The 15,717-nt window shown below is 50.1% G+C and overlaps 1 protein-coding gene across 1 annotated transcript; it reads left to right on the top strand.

Annotated features, from left to right (window-relative positions):
- The first annotated feature begins 9,862 nt into the window (after nt 1–9,862).
- Nucleotides 9,863–15,677, top strand: STX4 (syntaxin 4). The gene is made up of 11 exons (XM_037507196.2): nt 9,863–9,961; nt 10,129–10,230; nt 10,343–10,442; nt 10,579–10,653; nt 11,451–11,521; nt 12,973–13,081; nt 13,153–13,229; nt 13,469–13,606; nt 14,484–14,594; nt 14,677–14,772; nt 14,864–15,677. Exons 1-10 carry the CDS (start codon nt 9,932–9,934, stop codon nt 14,752–14,754), a joined length of 891 nt encoding a protein of 296 aa, XP_037363093.1. The 5' UTR covers nt 9,863–9,931; the 3' UTR covers nt 14,755–14,772; nt 14,864–15,677.
- Nucleotides 15,678–15,717: the final 40 nt, after the last annotated feature.

The following is a 15,717-nucleotide window of genomic DNA, read 5'->3' as shown; positions in this document are numbered from 1 at the left end:
TGCACCTACAAACCCACAATCCCTCCATCTGTACTTGTGGGCCAGATTCTCTTCCTCAAAGGCAGCACCTGTTAGGCACCTGAGACTGCACTGGGCACCAAGAACGCAGAGACAAAAGATGCATCCAGAGATACGAGCAGCTCCATGACCACAGCCAGGCTCTGTGGGGTGGCCTCACCTTCCTCAAAGTTCCTTGTCCTGTGTTCTCCACCGGAGACCACATCTCCATCCACACAGTCACTCAAAGCAGACAGAAGGCTGTCCTTGGCTCCCTCGCGCAATTTAACAATGCTGCCGTGTCTGAGCAGCCATTGTGTCCCAGGGCTCTGCTGAATAATTCCCAGTTACTGCTAGTATTTCGCGCGTACTGATGAGGAAACTGAGGCTTGGAATGGTTAAATAAAGAATTCAAGCTCACAACGTTAGTTAGTCAAGGACAGGGCTGAGGCTCTTAATTTGCATCTTTTGATTACAAAGCCCATTTTTGTAAAACCACTGTGTTAGAGCGCCTCCCTCAACCATCACATTCAGAGTTGTCTCCTGGGTCCCTTCCATCCTGCCCCTTTAGATTCACTTAGGTCCTCGTCCTCGGCTCTCACCTGACCAGCCGAGCGGCCTCCTCTCTGGTCTTCACATTGACCACCCCTCCCCTTCGTACTCACTGTTCTCCCCAGCTGCTAGTGTGATGGTTATAGCCCAAAGGTAACATCAGTCTCCTAGACCAACATTCCCAGTGGCCCCATGGCCTCCCAGTTCCCACCACCATCACCTCATCTCCCCTGTCACTTCCCTCCCTGTGCCGTGAGCCCCAGGACTTCACCACACTAAGGATCATGGGCTCCAAACACACTCAAGTCTTTGGCCTGTGCTGGCTCACTGGCCCCTTCTGTGGTATCACACTTCTTGTTTCAAGGCCCAGTCTAGGCAGACAGCCTCTCAAAGTGTGGGCTTCCTCACGAGACCAGAGAGACCTGACTCATGTCTGCCGTTCATAACCAACACAAGCTCAGGCACAAAGCAGACATTCACTAAAAATCTGAACGAGTGAATGAATGAATGAGTGGCATATTCTCTCACACGCTTGCCCAAACATAAAGACAATAAACACAAGTTCTAGGAAGCCTTACATTTTTGTTTGTTTTGTTCATTGCAGATTCTCCAGTGGCTCCATGGCTCTTGGCACATAGGAGGTGCTCAATAAATATTTGTTAAGTGAACGGATGAGTGAAAAGTGTGCAACTCAAATCTGGCAGCAGCTCTAAAGATGGACACAGGTACATGCCATGTGATAACAGTGGAAACTCCTCTCATTGTCAGTGATTCTAGAGCTCATCACATCCACAATGACTTCAAGTCTAGCAAGTAACACTGCCAGGGTGGTTGCCTGAACCACGCGTCAGCCTCCAGCACAGTCTCCCTGCCTGTATGGCCTTTCTAAAGCATCTACACCACCAGGCCAACCTCTGCTCAGAAAATCTCGTTTCCCCATTGGTCATGAGATAAAGCCCAGGTTACCTAACCTGACTCCCCTCAGAGCACATGCCACCACCGTCATGTATCCTGACTTCAGCCCTAAGGTACCTCCCACCTCCATGCCTTTCCCTGGACATCCCCTGGAAAACCCTCCCTCCCATATGCCGAAGCCCAGCTCCTATGCTTCCTTCACGGTTGAGCTGGAATCTTTCTTGATCTTCCTGAAGCTGGAGGAAAAACCTCTAACATGTAGATACCAGCCCTCTTTCCTGAGAGAATTCTGATGTAGAGGATTTGGATTAGGACCCAAGAATCTATCAATAGGTATCTAATGATTCTGGCAATTCTTATTTTCAGTCAAATCTGGGAAGCCTGGGCCTCCCTGGTGGCACAGGTGGTTGAGCGTTGCACTGTGAAGCTGTCCGCAGCCCCTGCAGCGCGGGTTCGATCCTGGCCGGCCGGCGAGAATCCCAAATGGAGCAGCAGACCTCTCCTGTCTCACCTGCTGCTCCCCTCAGCAGTGTATTTCGGTCAGTCTGCCTGTTCTGCTCTGCTGCACCTCCCCCTGCAGTGACCTTTAGGGCTAATGGCTTGCGCCACCGTCCCTAGGTCTGGCTGGGCAAGGAACCAGCGCGCAGGGGGAGAACAGCAAACTCCCTGAAGACATAGATAAGACGGAAGCCTGTTGAAAGATAACGACCCCCAGGAGCCACTACAGGAATGCTGACGGCCTGGAACCTTATCTCGCCTTCTCAAGGCCCACAAACTTTATTCTAATACAACTGTCTCTCTAAAATCTTTTCTCTTTCTAAAAATCTTTTCTCTTTCTCTGTCTAAAAAGGTCATTGGTTTGCTGATTAAAAAAGAACATACAAAATCTAATAACTAGGCTAATTCAAATGAAACGTTACTAAACTCTGTGTATTAATAGAACTGTTAGCTTAATAATTTCTCTGTTGAATGCTTAGCCTTGTTAGTATTAATCTTAATGATAGAAATATTACATTGTGAAAAGTAAAACTCACCCGTGCTAATTAATAGTAATTTAGTGAGTAGTTAAAACAAAAAAGTAATCACATAAAACAAAAAGAAAAATTAATAGCCTAACTACTTAGGAATGCGCCTGGGTCCAGATGTAAATCACTGCCCTGTCAATGATAAGCTAAACCTATAAGCAAGCTGATTTCTTCACTGATGTTCGCCATTCCTATGCCTTTAGAAAAACATATATATACTGGTCACCAACTCAAAGAAAATTACACTCAGATTTTCACTCTCTTGAAGTGTGTCTGTTTGTCATTTCTTTCGCCGACGCCCTGACCACCCTGCACGCTTCTCTCAACCCTGAGGCGGCCTCATCATCTACTGCTGTGCTGGTCTGCGACACTGCTCCCTGCTCTGTCTCTGGTGAATCCTCTCATGCTCCCGCGCATCTGGCCTGTACCCCAGTTCTTGTATACAAATAAATAAATCTTAAAAAAAAAAATAGAATGTTATGACCAAAAAAAAAAAAAAAATCTGGGAAGCCTGCTATATCAGATTGGCAAGGCTAAGGCTAGGCAATGCTATGTAACAAACATCCCCCAAATCTCAGTGATTTAATACAACAAAGGTTTATCTTTGCAGAGGTTTGGATTACTTCCCAGAGCATCTGTCCTTCAAGGAAGACTCAGGCTTCAGGTGGAGAAATATATACATAACTTGTCAGGTCACGGGACTCTGAGTGCTTCATGTTCCAGGACCCCCATTTGATTCTTCCTTCTCATGGTACCCAGCACAGGACACATTACGATGGCTGTGCTCAGAAGCCGAAGACCCACTTGACCTAGTCATTCATTAACTAGTAAGGATTGAGTCCCTACACTTTGTGCTAAGCCTGTGCTGTGTGCAGGGGGCGGAGGGGCGGGGGGAAGTGTTGGGGTGGTGAAAGGATTCACCAGAGACAGAGTGGGGAGCAGAACAGGCAGATCAACTGGAACACACTGCTGAGGGGAGCAGCGGGCGAGACAGGAGAGGTCTGCTGTGTGCCATGTGAGTAGCTCCATGGCTGGGGATTGAACTCGCGCTGCAGTGGCTGCTGATAGCTTCATAGTGCTGCGACTTAACCCCTTGTACCACCAGGGAGGCCCGCCTTTCCATATTTATATATAATGTGCATCCTCACATTTTGACAGTGGCATACCTGCTGGTGGGCAGGTTCCTGATCTATTAAAAACAGTATCCAGGGCCTCCCCGGTGGCGCAGCAGTTGAGCGCTGGGTTGCGAAGCTGCCTGCAGCCTCTGCGGCGCCGGTTCTATCCCCGGCTGCTCCCCGGCCACCGGAGGAGGGTCCCACATGGCGCACAACCTCTCCTGCCGCCCCGCTGCTCCCCTCAGCAGTGTACTTCGGTCCTTCTGCCAGCTCTGCTCTCCGCTCTGGCTCTGGTGAATTCTCTCACCCTCCCGCGCTTCTGACTGTACCCAGTGTTTGTATATAAATAAATAAATAAAAATAAATCTTTAAAAAAAAAATAAAAACAGTATCCAGTGAATAACATTGATGAATGTATCATTTCACGCATGTGCAGCTATGGTGAATTAAAATTCCATTTCTCCACCCTTTGCAGCTGTTACGGATGTGTGACTTGCTGTGACTACCTGAATGTGGCAGGAATAATGTGATGCAACTGCTGAGTGGGGCCTCGGGAGACCTTGGAGTTTCCGCCCTTGCCTTCTTGGAGCCCCGAGGCCACTATGCTATGATGAATTCGGGATGAAATGCCACTTGGGGAGAATGGGTCAGTCACCCCAGCCAAGTGTGAGCAAGGCCATCTTGAGTCAGCCAGCCCAGCTAAGGTGCCAGCTGCCTGCTACCACTTGAGTAATCTAACACAAGACCAGCAGAAAAGTCACACACACCCTCGGAATCTGGAGAAATAAGAAATCGGTGTTTTCTGCCAGTAAGTATTGAAGTGGTTTCTTTTTTCTTTTCTTTATTTTTTAAGATTTATTTTATTTATGCATACAAGAAATGGGGTACAGGCCAGAGGTATGAGGGCGGTGAGAGGATTCACCAGAGACAGAGTGGGGAACAGAACAGCAGACTGACTGAAATACACTGCTGAGGGCTGCAGCGGGCGAGACAGGGGAGGTCTGCTGTGCCATGTGGGTTTTTCTCTGGCCAGCCGGGGACTGAACTCATGCTGTTGAACTGGTGCTGTAGTGGCTGCCAATTGCTTGATAGTGCTGTCTTTAACCCCTGCGCCACCATGGAGGCCCAGTATTAAAGTGGTTTCTTCAGAAGCAGAAGCAAACTGATACAGCAGGAATACCTTTCAGACAGATTTTCAGAAGTAGGATTGTTGGCTTAAAGTAAATATGCATTTATGAATTTGATAAGTATTTTCTGACTTGTATCATTTTTTTTTTAAATAGAGGCACGTTTTATTTATTTATTTGTTTGTTTGTTTGTTTGTTTTGTTTATACATGCACTGGGTACAGTCAGAAGCGCGGGAGGGTGAGAGAATTCACCAGAGCCAGAGCGGGGAGCAGAGCAGGCAGAAGGACCTAAGGACACTGCTGAGGGGAGCAGCGGGTGGCAGGAGAGGTCTGCGTGCCATGTGGGACCCTCCTCCGGTGGCCGGGGAGCAGCCGGGGATCGAACCGGCGCCGCAGAGGCTGCGGGCAGCTTCGCAACCCAGCGCTCAACCGCTGCGCCACCGGGGAGGCCCTGACTTGTATCATTTTGTATTCTCATCAACAATGGATAAAAAGTTCCTGTTTCCCCCCACAGAGTGTTTTGTCAAACACAAAGTGTTTTGCCAAACTTTTGGATCTTTGCTGATGCAATAAATAAAAAATGATTTGTGGGCCTCCCCAGTGGCGCAGCGGTTGAGCGCTGGGCTGCGAAGCTGCCGGCAGCCTCTGCGGCGCCGGTTCGATCCCCGGCTGCTCCCCGGCCACCGGAGGAGGGTCCCACATGGCGCGCAGACCTCTCCTGCCGCCCGCTGCTCCCCTCAGCAGTGTACTTCGGTCCTTCTGCCTGCTCTGCTCCCCGCTCTGGCTCTGGTGAATTCTCTCACCCTCCCGCCCTTCTACCTGTACCCAGTGCATGTATAAATAAATAAATAAATAAATAAATAAATAAATAAATAAATAAATAAATAATGATTTGTCGGTATGGTTTCAGTTTTCATTTCTCTTATTATGTGTGAGGATGAACATTTACAGATGTGTTTAAGGCCTTATGCATTTTCTTTTTTTGTGATTTGTCTGTCATATTCCTTGCCCATTTTTTTAATTGAACTGTTGGTTTTTATTATCAATATGTGAGTGCTCTTTAAATAGTAGGGAGATTAGTCCTTTGTACATGATAAGAACTGCAAATATTTTTCTTAGTTTGTTGTCTATTGACTCTGCTTTGACATTCTTGTCACATGGAATTTTTTCATGTAGACAACTGTACTAATCATGTATTTTATAAATTCTGATTTTTGAGTTGGAGTTATGAAGGATTTTCCCCATATTTTCTTTTTTTTTTTAAAGATTTACTTATTTATGCATACAAGAACTGGGACACAGGCCGGAGGTGTGGGGTTTGTGAGAGGATTCACCAGAGACAGAGTGGGGAACAGAACAGGCAGATCTACTGAAATATATTGCTGAGGGGACCAGCAGGTGAGACAGGAGAGGTCTGCTGCGCCATGTGGCTATCTCCCTACCTGGGGATCGAACTCGTGCTGCACTAGCTGCGGATAGCTTCATAGGTTGCGTCTTAACCCCCTGCGCCAACAGGGAGGCCCATATTTTCTTTTAGCATTTTTGTGGAGTTTGTCCTGACAAATTGTGTGATCCATCACATCTAGAATGAAGTTCAAGGGCAATGTTATGACCTGGTGTCACCTACATGGAGAGGAAGCAGGAAGAACAGGAGTGACCTGGAGATTGTTAAAGGGAGCTGATATAATCTATTTGGGAGCATATTGAGTTTAAGATGCCTGAGGCACTTCCAGGAAGGGATGTCAGGAAGTAGATGGATTCAGGACTCTAAGCTCAGAAGAAAAGTTGGGTGGAGATGTGAAAGCCAGCATCAGGATCTTGGTGGGGGACTCTCAGATGGAGTGCAGGTGTGAAAAAGGTCAGGTCTATAATATAATCATGCAGGCTTTATCTCCATGGCCCTTGAAGCTTGGCACAAAAATAGCCTCAAAGGTGTTTTTAGGGTGAAGAGGGGCCCTTTATGTGAAACATATATGGAACCTTTGAATTCTGGGGACACAGAAAACAGGGAGAGGAAGACCACCAACCTACCTGTGGTTGTAGAGAGACTCTATGACAAAGGACAGGAGAAGGCTCAGTCTTGCTGGCAAAGTCTGTTCCCTCCCCGCACACCCAGTGATCCAAATGCAGGGCATCAACAGGGAGCACCAAGTCCCCAAATGTGGGTGGAACTTGGTGAGCCTCTCTTGGCTGGTGTTTTCCTTGGATCATGGTGTAGTGCTTGAGAGACATGACTCTTACCACACAACTCCACTGGGTTCCAATCCTGGGTCTCTCGTGTACTAGAGTGTGTGTGTCAAGCACTGTTGTAGGTGCTATAGATGAAGAAGTGAAAAATGCAGATGAAAATCCCTGTCCTCTTGGAGCTTACATTTTAGTTAGTGGAAAGGAGTAGTGAAGACAAACAATATGTAAGATAAGCAAAATATAAGGTAGCTCAGACTCGAGTGCAGACCTGAGAGATAGATAGAGCCTAAGACGGGGTGCGCAGTGGGGGATGGAAAGGCGTAGGGAGACATTGGTAAGCAGCAGTGTGTCATTGCTGGCAGAGAAACTAAGGTTGCTGACATCCTCACAGTGATGAGAATCATCATCTGTGTCATACAATAGCAGCAAATACTTTTTAAAAAAGATTTATTTATTTATGCATACAAGAGCTGGGGTATAGGTCAGAGGTATGGGGGGTGAGGGGATTCACCAGAGACAGTGGGGAGCAGAACAGGCAGATTGACTGAAATACACTCCTAAGGGGAGCAGCGGGTGAGACAGGAGAGATCTGTTGTGCCATGTGGGTTAGCTCTCTGGCCGGGGATTGAACTCATGGCTGCAGATAACTTGATAGTGCTGAGACTTAACCCCTTGCACCACCAGGGAGGACCCAGCAGCAAATACTTCTATTACACTTATTCTGTATAGGCCCTGTTCTATTAATTTTACATATATAATTTCACTTAACCCTTAGAGCAACTGATGAGATGGTATTATTTTTCTCACTTTTCAAATGAGGAAATGGAGGCACAGAGAGGTTTAGTAACCTGTCTTATAGAGTTAATAGATGAATGAGCTGGGGTTCCAACCCAGGTCATCCAGCTCCAGTGCTGGTAGGATGGCCCTGCAGGTGAAGGGGACAGGACAGTCTGCCAAGTCTCAGATCCAGGTAGTGCCTGATCATCACACAGTCAAAAGTAACACACACACACACACACACACACACACACCATCTACACTTCCAAGAACCAGTACACTTAATACACACTTCCAGGTTTCTCAGAAGACCTAAGAGGAGTCACAAGAAACTATGAAAGAGAGATAACAAGGCTCAGCTCTGAAAAGCTGCAGCCCCAGTGCAGTCTCCCTGATGACCCCTTCTCCCCATTTCCCTCCACACCATTTCACAAGACTGAGTCCAACCTCTAACAAGCCTAAGTAATTACCTCAAAGCCATTTTCTAACCTCATAATTATTGAACCTAAGCGCTCATAAAGATTATTTCTCACCCCCCAATTGTATAGATGGGCGATCAAGGCCCAGAAAGAAGTTACTTCCCAGAAGTCCATAGCAACTCAGGCACAAGAATCTAGATTTCCTTACTAGGGCATATTGAGGAAGGACTATTCCTTCCCTTAGCTGAAACTTCATGTAAGCTCTCTGGGGAAAAAAAAAAAAAAAAACCCTGGGATCCAGGAGACCTGATATTCACTGAGTGGCTGTGATGACACCTCCTATGACATGTAAATTTTACAAGCTCAGGAGATTGTCTGTTAGTGCTGATCTAACTGGGGCCCCAGAACAGTGTCTGGCACAGATATTGTTAATATCCATTGAATGAGGAATGTCTAGAAGGCCAGGGTTAGAGAAATGTTGGGGTGAGAGCCTGAAGCCAAAAGGGGACGACTTGAGAACCACGAGCTTTATATTCAGATACATGAATGGCTAACATTCTGCCCACAGACTTTTGTTGAGAGCACATTATGTGATAGGTAGTGAACGAAGGACTGGAAATTCTGGTGAGAGCAACACAGCCATGCCCTGATCTCAAGAGCTCACCGTCCACAACAACGTGGAGGTTGTGCAGATTTTTTTGTGGGCTCCAGAAAGCAGACCCAGGTGCAAGGTAGTGGGGGAGGTGTGAGTGGCAGACTGCTTGATATAACACAGCCACTTTTCTCAGCCTGAGCTGCCCTGAAATGGTCTTATGCTCAGAAGGTGACGAGTGCAGCGGGACTGCAGTGTTCAAGCTGGGCGCCAGCCGCCCACCTGTCAGAGGTTGCGCCAGGAGTATGCGGGAGAAGAGATTTCTGCCTCGGATGAGGTCACTTCCCACCCCCAGAATCTCTGCCTACAAAACCCTGCAATTCTGACGCTGGATCTTACTAAATTTTTTAAATTTCAAGGTCCCATGATGCTGACAGCCCCACATTCTAAGTGGTCAGTCTGCCCACGGCCCTGGACCTCCGTCCCCCGGCCCCCATAAAGCCGAATTCAAGAAGGGTCCTTCCACCCACTCAAAAGGTTTCTAGGGGCAGTCAGCGCCCCTCCCCGCCTCGGGGGAGGCACTGAGGGCAAAGCTCGGGCGCCGCGGACGTCGCGGGGAGCAGGGTGTTCCAGAGGCGAAATTGACAGTGCCGAGACACGTGACAGTTAAAGCGTCACGTTCTGTGGCCCGCGAGGCTGGCACCAGGCAGGTCACGTGACGCGGGGGGCACCATGGGGTGATATGAGATGCAGGGCCTTTCAGATTACGTAGGAATGACGCATTCCCACCCCTTTTGGCACCTAGATTTCCGTTGGAAGATGCGACAGTTCCTGGCGTGGGGGCGGGCCCCGGGTCCTGGCAGTCGCACTTCCGTTCGGGGCGGCACAGCTTCCGGCCTCCGCCCCGCCCCGGGGCGAGGAAGAGACGCCGCCCGGTGCGCATGCCCAGAGTCATCCCCGAGGGGGCGGGGCCGAGCTGCGGGATCGGGAGCGGGGAAAGAAAAGGGAATTCCAACCTGTGGAACGTTGGGGGTCCCCGAGGCCAGCTCCTGTCCATTGACTGTGGATGGTGCTGGGGGCTGAGCCTCTGAGGACCCGCGGGGGGCTTTGGGATCCGCAGTGTGAGGACGTAGGGGAGTGTCCGTGTGAGTGGGGTTCGGGAGTTGCAAACTTGGGATCCAGAGGCCCTCTGGGCTCAGGTGCCGGGAAGGAGCTGGAGCCGCCATGCGGGACAGGACCCGAGAGCTGAGACAGGTGAGGAGTCGGGGCAGCAGGGTGGGGGTGTGGCGGGCGTGGAGGACCCTGGTCTCGGGGCGGGCAGGGATGACTGAAGGCCAGGAAGGAAAGACCCGGAAGCCCGTGGGTCCTGCGGGGCGAGAGCGACGGCAGGGAAGTGATGCGAATGACCCCGGCCCTGGCAGGGGGATGACAGTTCGGACGATGAGGACGAGGAGCACGTCGCGCTGGTGGTCCAGCCGGGCACCGCGCGCCTGGGGAGCCCGGACGATGAGTTCTTCCAAAAGGTAGGTGGCTGGGGTCTCGGCCCGGACCCACGAGGGGACTGGTGGACCCGAGGAGCAGTGCAATCTGGAGTATTTCGATATCTCCTTCAGCCCTCTCGGTCACCTTCCCCAGGTCCGGACAATTCGGCAGACTATTGTCAAGCTGGAGAATAAAGTCCGGGAGCTGGAGAAGCAGCAGGTCACCATCCTGGCCACGCCCCTTCCCGAGGAGAGTGAGTGAAACCCCGGGTGCTGAACGCATGCTCAGCCAGGGGGATTGTGGGGACTGTAGTTCCACGCAGGTGGTGCCCAGGTTGGTTTGTGAAGGTAGGGGCTGACGTTTGCGAATTATGGTCTTCTCTTGTTCAGGCATGAAGCAGGACCTGCAGAATCTGCGTGAAGAGATCAAACAGCTGGGAAGGGAGATCCGCTCTCAACTGAAAGGTGAGCTCCTAGGACCTCAGACAGATCCTTCCCTCTGGTTCTGCCCAACTCCTGGGGATTGTGTGGCCCAGAGAGGGCAGTGATATATTAGGGCACACAGGAGGCTTAGATCTAGAATATCTTTTTCCAGTCCTGACTTCCTCAGCTTCCTTTATATATAGTGAAACCCTTTACTCCTGAGTTGCTGCCCAAATTGCATTCTTTGGGCAGGAAGAATGGGTTTTGTTAGGAGGCCTCTGCATCCCATGGGAATTCACTGATATATTTCAACTATGCCCTGTCGGACTCGGAATATGTCTTTTTTTAAAGATTTATTGTTATTTATTTATGCATACAAGAACTGGGGTGTAGGCCAGAGGTGTGGGGGCAGGGAGGGGTATGTGAGAGGATTCACCCAAGACAGAGTGGGGAGCAGAACAGGCAGATCTACTGAAATACACAGCTGAAGGGAGACTGGAGAGGTCTGCTGCACCATGTGGGTTGGCTCCCTGGCCAGGGATTAAACTCATGTTGCAGTGGCTGGCAATAGCTTGATAGTGCTGAGACTTAACCTCTTGCACCACCAGGGAGGCCCAGAATTTGTCTTTTTATTACATTTATTAGGAAAATCCTATCATGTGCCCTATTGTGTGACTGGGGCATGACTTGGACCCTATGTCATGGTGACCAAGTGATTTTTAGGAGCCACCAGTCAAAGTCCTTTGCCCACCAATACCTTTTTTTAAAAAATATTTTGTTTTATATAATTCTTACATCATTTTTCATTTCCCCACCAATACCTTTATGTCTTCCCACAGTCATAGAGCCGCAGAAGGAGGAAGCTGATGAGAATTATAACTCGATCAACACAAGAATGAGAAAAACCCAGGTGGGTTTGTTGTTCCAGGAATTAAGACGTTTCAGCAAGTATTTTATAGATTAGATGGGAGAGTAGGAGTAAAGGTCTTTGGAGATCATCAGTTCAACCGGATGATTTTTTCGGATGAGGAAACTGAGGCTCACAGAGCAAAAGGTCAAAAAGCCAGATCTTCTGACTCCCCATCCATTATAACACCCTGCCTTCTCCTCTATTCAGTAAGAAGTTTGCTGAGTCCCCAGATAAGACCTGGGCTCAACTGTGAGACACAGTCTTTGCAGGAGGCAAGATGGGGAGTTGGAGTTGAATAGATGACAAAGACATTACACAGGTAGAAGACAGTGGCTAATGGCTCTGCCCAGGGAAGAAGAGGGAGAAGTCAAACGACTGGGAGGTTTCCTGCCCACATAAAAATATGTGGTGCTTCATAGGCAGAATTCAAGAAATCAAGAAAAGGAACTTCCCTTGGTGGGGGTGGCAGGAAGCATGCTGAATTAACCTTAGTAAGGAGATTTGAGATGATTTAACCCACCCCTTCTGGGTGCCCAGGGAGGAGTGGATTGGAGTTTTTGGAAGTGAGAGATGGAATAGGTGAGTCCAGAGCTCAGCAATGACCCCAGATTGAAGATGGAAAAGTTTGGGCATCTTAAAAGGGTACGGCTGAAGCCATGAGAGCTGGAATTCCCAGGAAGGAGCACGTGTAAGTCATCAGGGGAAGGAAAGGCAAGAGTGGATTTTAGGGAAGCCTGTGGTGGTCATGGGTAGGGGAGGCTGAGGGCCCACCTGGACCTGTGTCATCTCAGCAACAGACTGCCTCCAGCCACACTATGCTCCTCTTCTTTAAGCAGTTAGGCTAGTATTCAGCAAGTACTGCACAAATATTTGAGTACCTGCTGTGTGCCAGTCCCTTTCCTAGCTGCTTGGGATACAGCAGTGAACCAAAAATCCCTATTTTCATGGGCCTTCACATTACAGTGGGAGAGACAATCATAATAAATAAATCATATATTTTAGAATCATAACAAATATTAAGAGAGGGCCGGGAGAAGTTAGAATGCTATTTCAGTAAGTAGAGAAATGTTCCCTTAGAAGGTGACATGAGAACAAAGTCCTAAAGGCCTTTGTGAAGGATAAGCATTCTAGACCAAAGGAACAGCGAGGACAAAGGCCTGGGGTGGGGGTGTGCTCTGTTCTGGAAGGAGTAAGGAGCTGCAGTGGCTGGAAGAAGGGAGTGAGGGATCCATAGGTGGAGGTGAGAGCGGAGGGGAGGTGGGAGGAGGCCTGACAGGTCCTGGTAAGGGTTTTGGCTTTGACTTTGAGAGAATGGGGAGCCCTTCAATGTGGTTAAGGCAGCCGGCACCTTAACAGCATGTGCTGTTTGCTCGCTGTACCAGGGGGATGCTGAGGCCCAGACCAGACAGGGATCCTCCCGGGTGTGCCCAGCCTATATTCTCCATCCTTAGCATGGGATCCTGTCCCAGCAATTCGTGGAGCTCATCAATAAGTGCAACTCCATGCAGTCCGAGTACCGAGAGAAGAACGTGGAGCGGATTCGGAGGCAGCTGAAGATCAGTGAGTTGTGATGCCCGTCCCACAGGGTTAGGGGACTTGACCCAGCTCTGAGCAGGACTTTTCCTTCACAGCAAATGCCGGAATGGTGTCCGACGAGGAGCTGGAGCAGATGCTGGACAGTGGGCAGAGTGAGGTGTTTGTGTCCAATGTGAGTGTCTGCCGCTGGCTTCCCTGTCCTGGGCCGCCCATCCTTGCTAAGCCCTGGCTCTATTTTCTTGAGGGAGGGAATCCTCAATCTCAGAAGGGAACACATAGCATGCCTGAAGTCACTCCTTAGGCCTTCAGCCTCAGTTCTAGGCCCAACAGCTGCCCTAAAGCTCAACAGGAACTTTGGACCTGTTGCTGGTTTCCCTGTGACCTGCCCCTCCTTTCTTGTCTGCTCCCCAGATATTGAAGGACACTCAGGTGACTCGACAGGCGCTAAATGAGATCTCGGCCCGGCATAGTGAGATCCAGCAGCTTGAACGCAGTATCCGTGAACTTCATGAGATTTTCACTTTTCTGGCTACTGAGGTGGAGATGCAGGTGGGTCCCAGATGTGTGAGGCCATGTTTAGTCAGAACCCAGCTGTGACTGTCAACCTCCAGATACTTAGCTTCTCTCCAAGGCTTTTGTTTCTTTCCAGGCTTGGCCATGCCCCCAGGATGGTCCAGACCTCTACCCTTAGCTGTGCCCCAGAATTGCATCTACCTTTGTAGCCACTCAGCCACTCCTCTCTACTTAGCACCCCACCCTTGCACCCAACTTAGCCCACCCCAGGTATGGCCCCATCCCTGGCTCTTCTACCACCCATAGGATCCACTTCTCAGAGCTCCAGTCAAAGTTGCCCTCTAGAGGGCCTGCCTCTGAAAATCTGTATAAGGTTGAGGAGGGAGGTGGTATTCTTCCTCTGGCTCTGGTTTATGGGGTGAGGTGAACCTCCTAGTGTATTACCAGTGCCCTTTTACAGCAGCAGGTCATGGGGAAGGGGTTTCATTCAGCAGGAATACCAGGTCTGGTGGCGCCAGGGGGAGATAGGATTAGCAAGGGCTTCACAGCGGCCAGGAGATAGGCCTAGAAGAACAGGCAAATTCAGATGGATTTGTGAGGGGAAAGTTCACCCTCATGAAAAGTTATGAGCAATTTAAGGTGCTTGGCTCTTGGCTCCAAGCCACCATTACACATAGAGGTTGTGTGGGGCAAGGAGGCAGGCAGACGGGACTACCCAATCAGAGGAAGCCTGGCAGCCACCTGAGGATGTGAACTTGTGTCAGGCGTGGTCCTGCTCCGTGTCTTTGTTAGCACCGTTGTGTTGCCAGCAATGTCCTCTAGTCATTTGGGGTTGGTGGGGGGAGACAGAGGAGCTCTTGGGCCCTCCTCCCCTAGTCAGCCCCACCCACCTGCACGCCCCTTCTCCGAGCAGGAGGAGACGATCAACCGGATTGAGAAGAACATCTTGAGCTCAGCTGACTATGTGGAACGTGGGCAGGAACATGTCAAGCTGGCCCTGGAGAACCAGAAGAAAGCTCGGAAAGTGAGCCTCCCCTCCTGCCCTGGCCCCCAGTGACCCTTCTTCCTTGCCTGAACTTCCCTGACACGCCCCTCCTCTCCTGCAGAAGAAACTTATGATTGCCATTTGTCTGTCCATCACTGCCCTCATCCTGGTGATCATCATTTCTATCTCATTGATATGATACCTTCGCACATTCTCGGTGAGATGTTGTGGTCCTGCCCCTACCCTGCCCTCCCGGCCCGGGCCTGTCCTCCTCCTCTCAGATCCTCTTCTTCCTCCTTCCCTTGTAGGCACTAAGACCATCTGGGACCCAGTATCTGCCTTCTCTCCCAGGAGCTGGGGAGGGCAGAACAGAGCCTCCAGCCGGACCCCCACATTCACCCCGTGCACAGGGGCAGACGGTTCTCTGGGGTTGGCAGCCATTCATTCATGGGGGTCTTCTTGCTTGGGCCACAGTGCCTGGGGGAGGGCCTGCAGTGTCCTGTTTGGCTGGGACACACAGTTTTGTAAGAAATTTAAACAAAAAAAGAGCTTGGAAACTCCCTTGTGTGTGTGTATTTCTGGAAGGGCCAGCCCAGGGCCTCTAGGTGTCCAGCCTTCCCTCCTCTTGACCATCCTTGGTACCAGGCCCAGCCCAGGCAGGTGCAGAGGAGACTGTCCTAGTGCAAAGCCCATAGCCAACTGGCATGGCTCTTCTGTTCTCCCACAGGAATGGGGTGCTGGGGGGGGAGGTCTCACCCACATCTGGCTGGGTACTTACTGTCCTGGGGAAAGACTGCTGTGCATGACCTGAAGAAGTGAAGCTGGCCAGGCCAGACTGGGATACAGGTGAGAGGTGTGTGTGTGACATCAGTGGGCATTCCTAACTTGAGAGAAAGAGGTATTAGGGAAAAGTAATTGAGTAATTGAGGCTGTTATTTTTGGATACAACGTGCAGAAAGGGCCTGTCTGGCTGAGAGGAGTAGAAAGAGGGAGACATGTTTGAGTTAACTGTTAAGTGAGAGGAGCCAATTCTGGGGAAGAAGCAGGGCAAAGGGTTGCCAGGCAGAGGAAACAGCAGGCCTGGGCCAGGGCCTAGGAAAGGGCTTTGTCTTTGACATAAGAGGTCAGCTGGAGAGCCAGGGGCTCAGATGAGCATCACTGC

This window comes from Talpa occidentalis, unplaced genomic scaffold (genome assembly GCF_014898055.3).
Source record: "Talpa occidentalis isolate TD23 unplaced genomic scaffold, MPIMG_talOcc4v2.1 talOcc4.12, whole genome shotgun sequence".
Lineage (NCBI taxonomy): Eukaryota > Metazoa > Chordata > Mammalia > Eulipotyphla > Talpidae > Talpa > Talpa occidentalis.
Note: the sequence above shows the minus strand (reverse complement) of the source record. Positions and strands in the feature narration are given on the sequence as shown.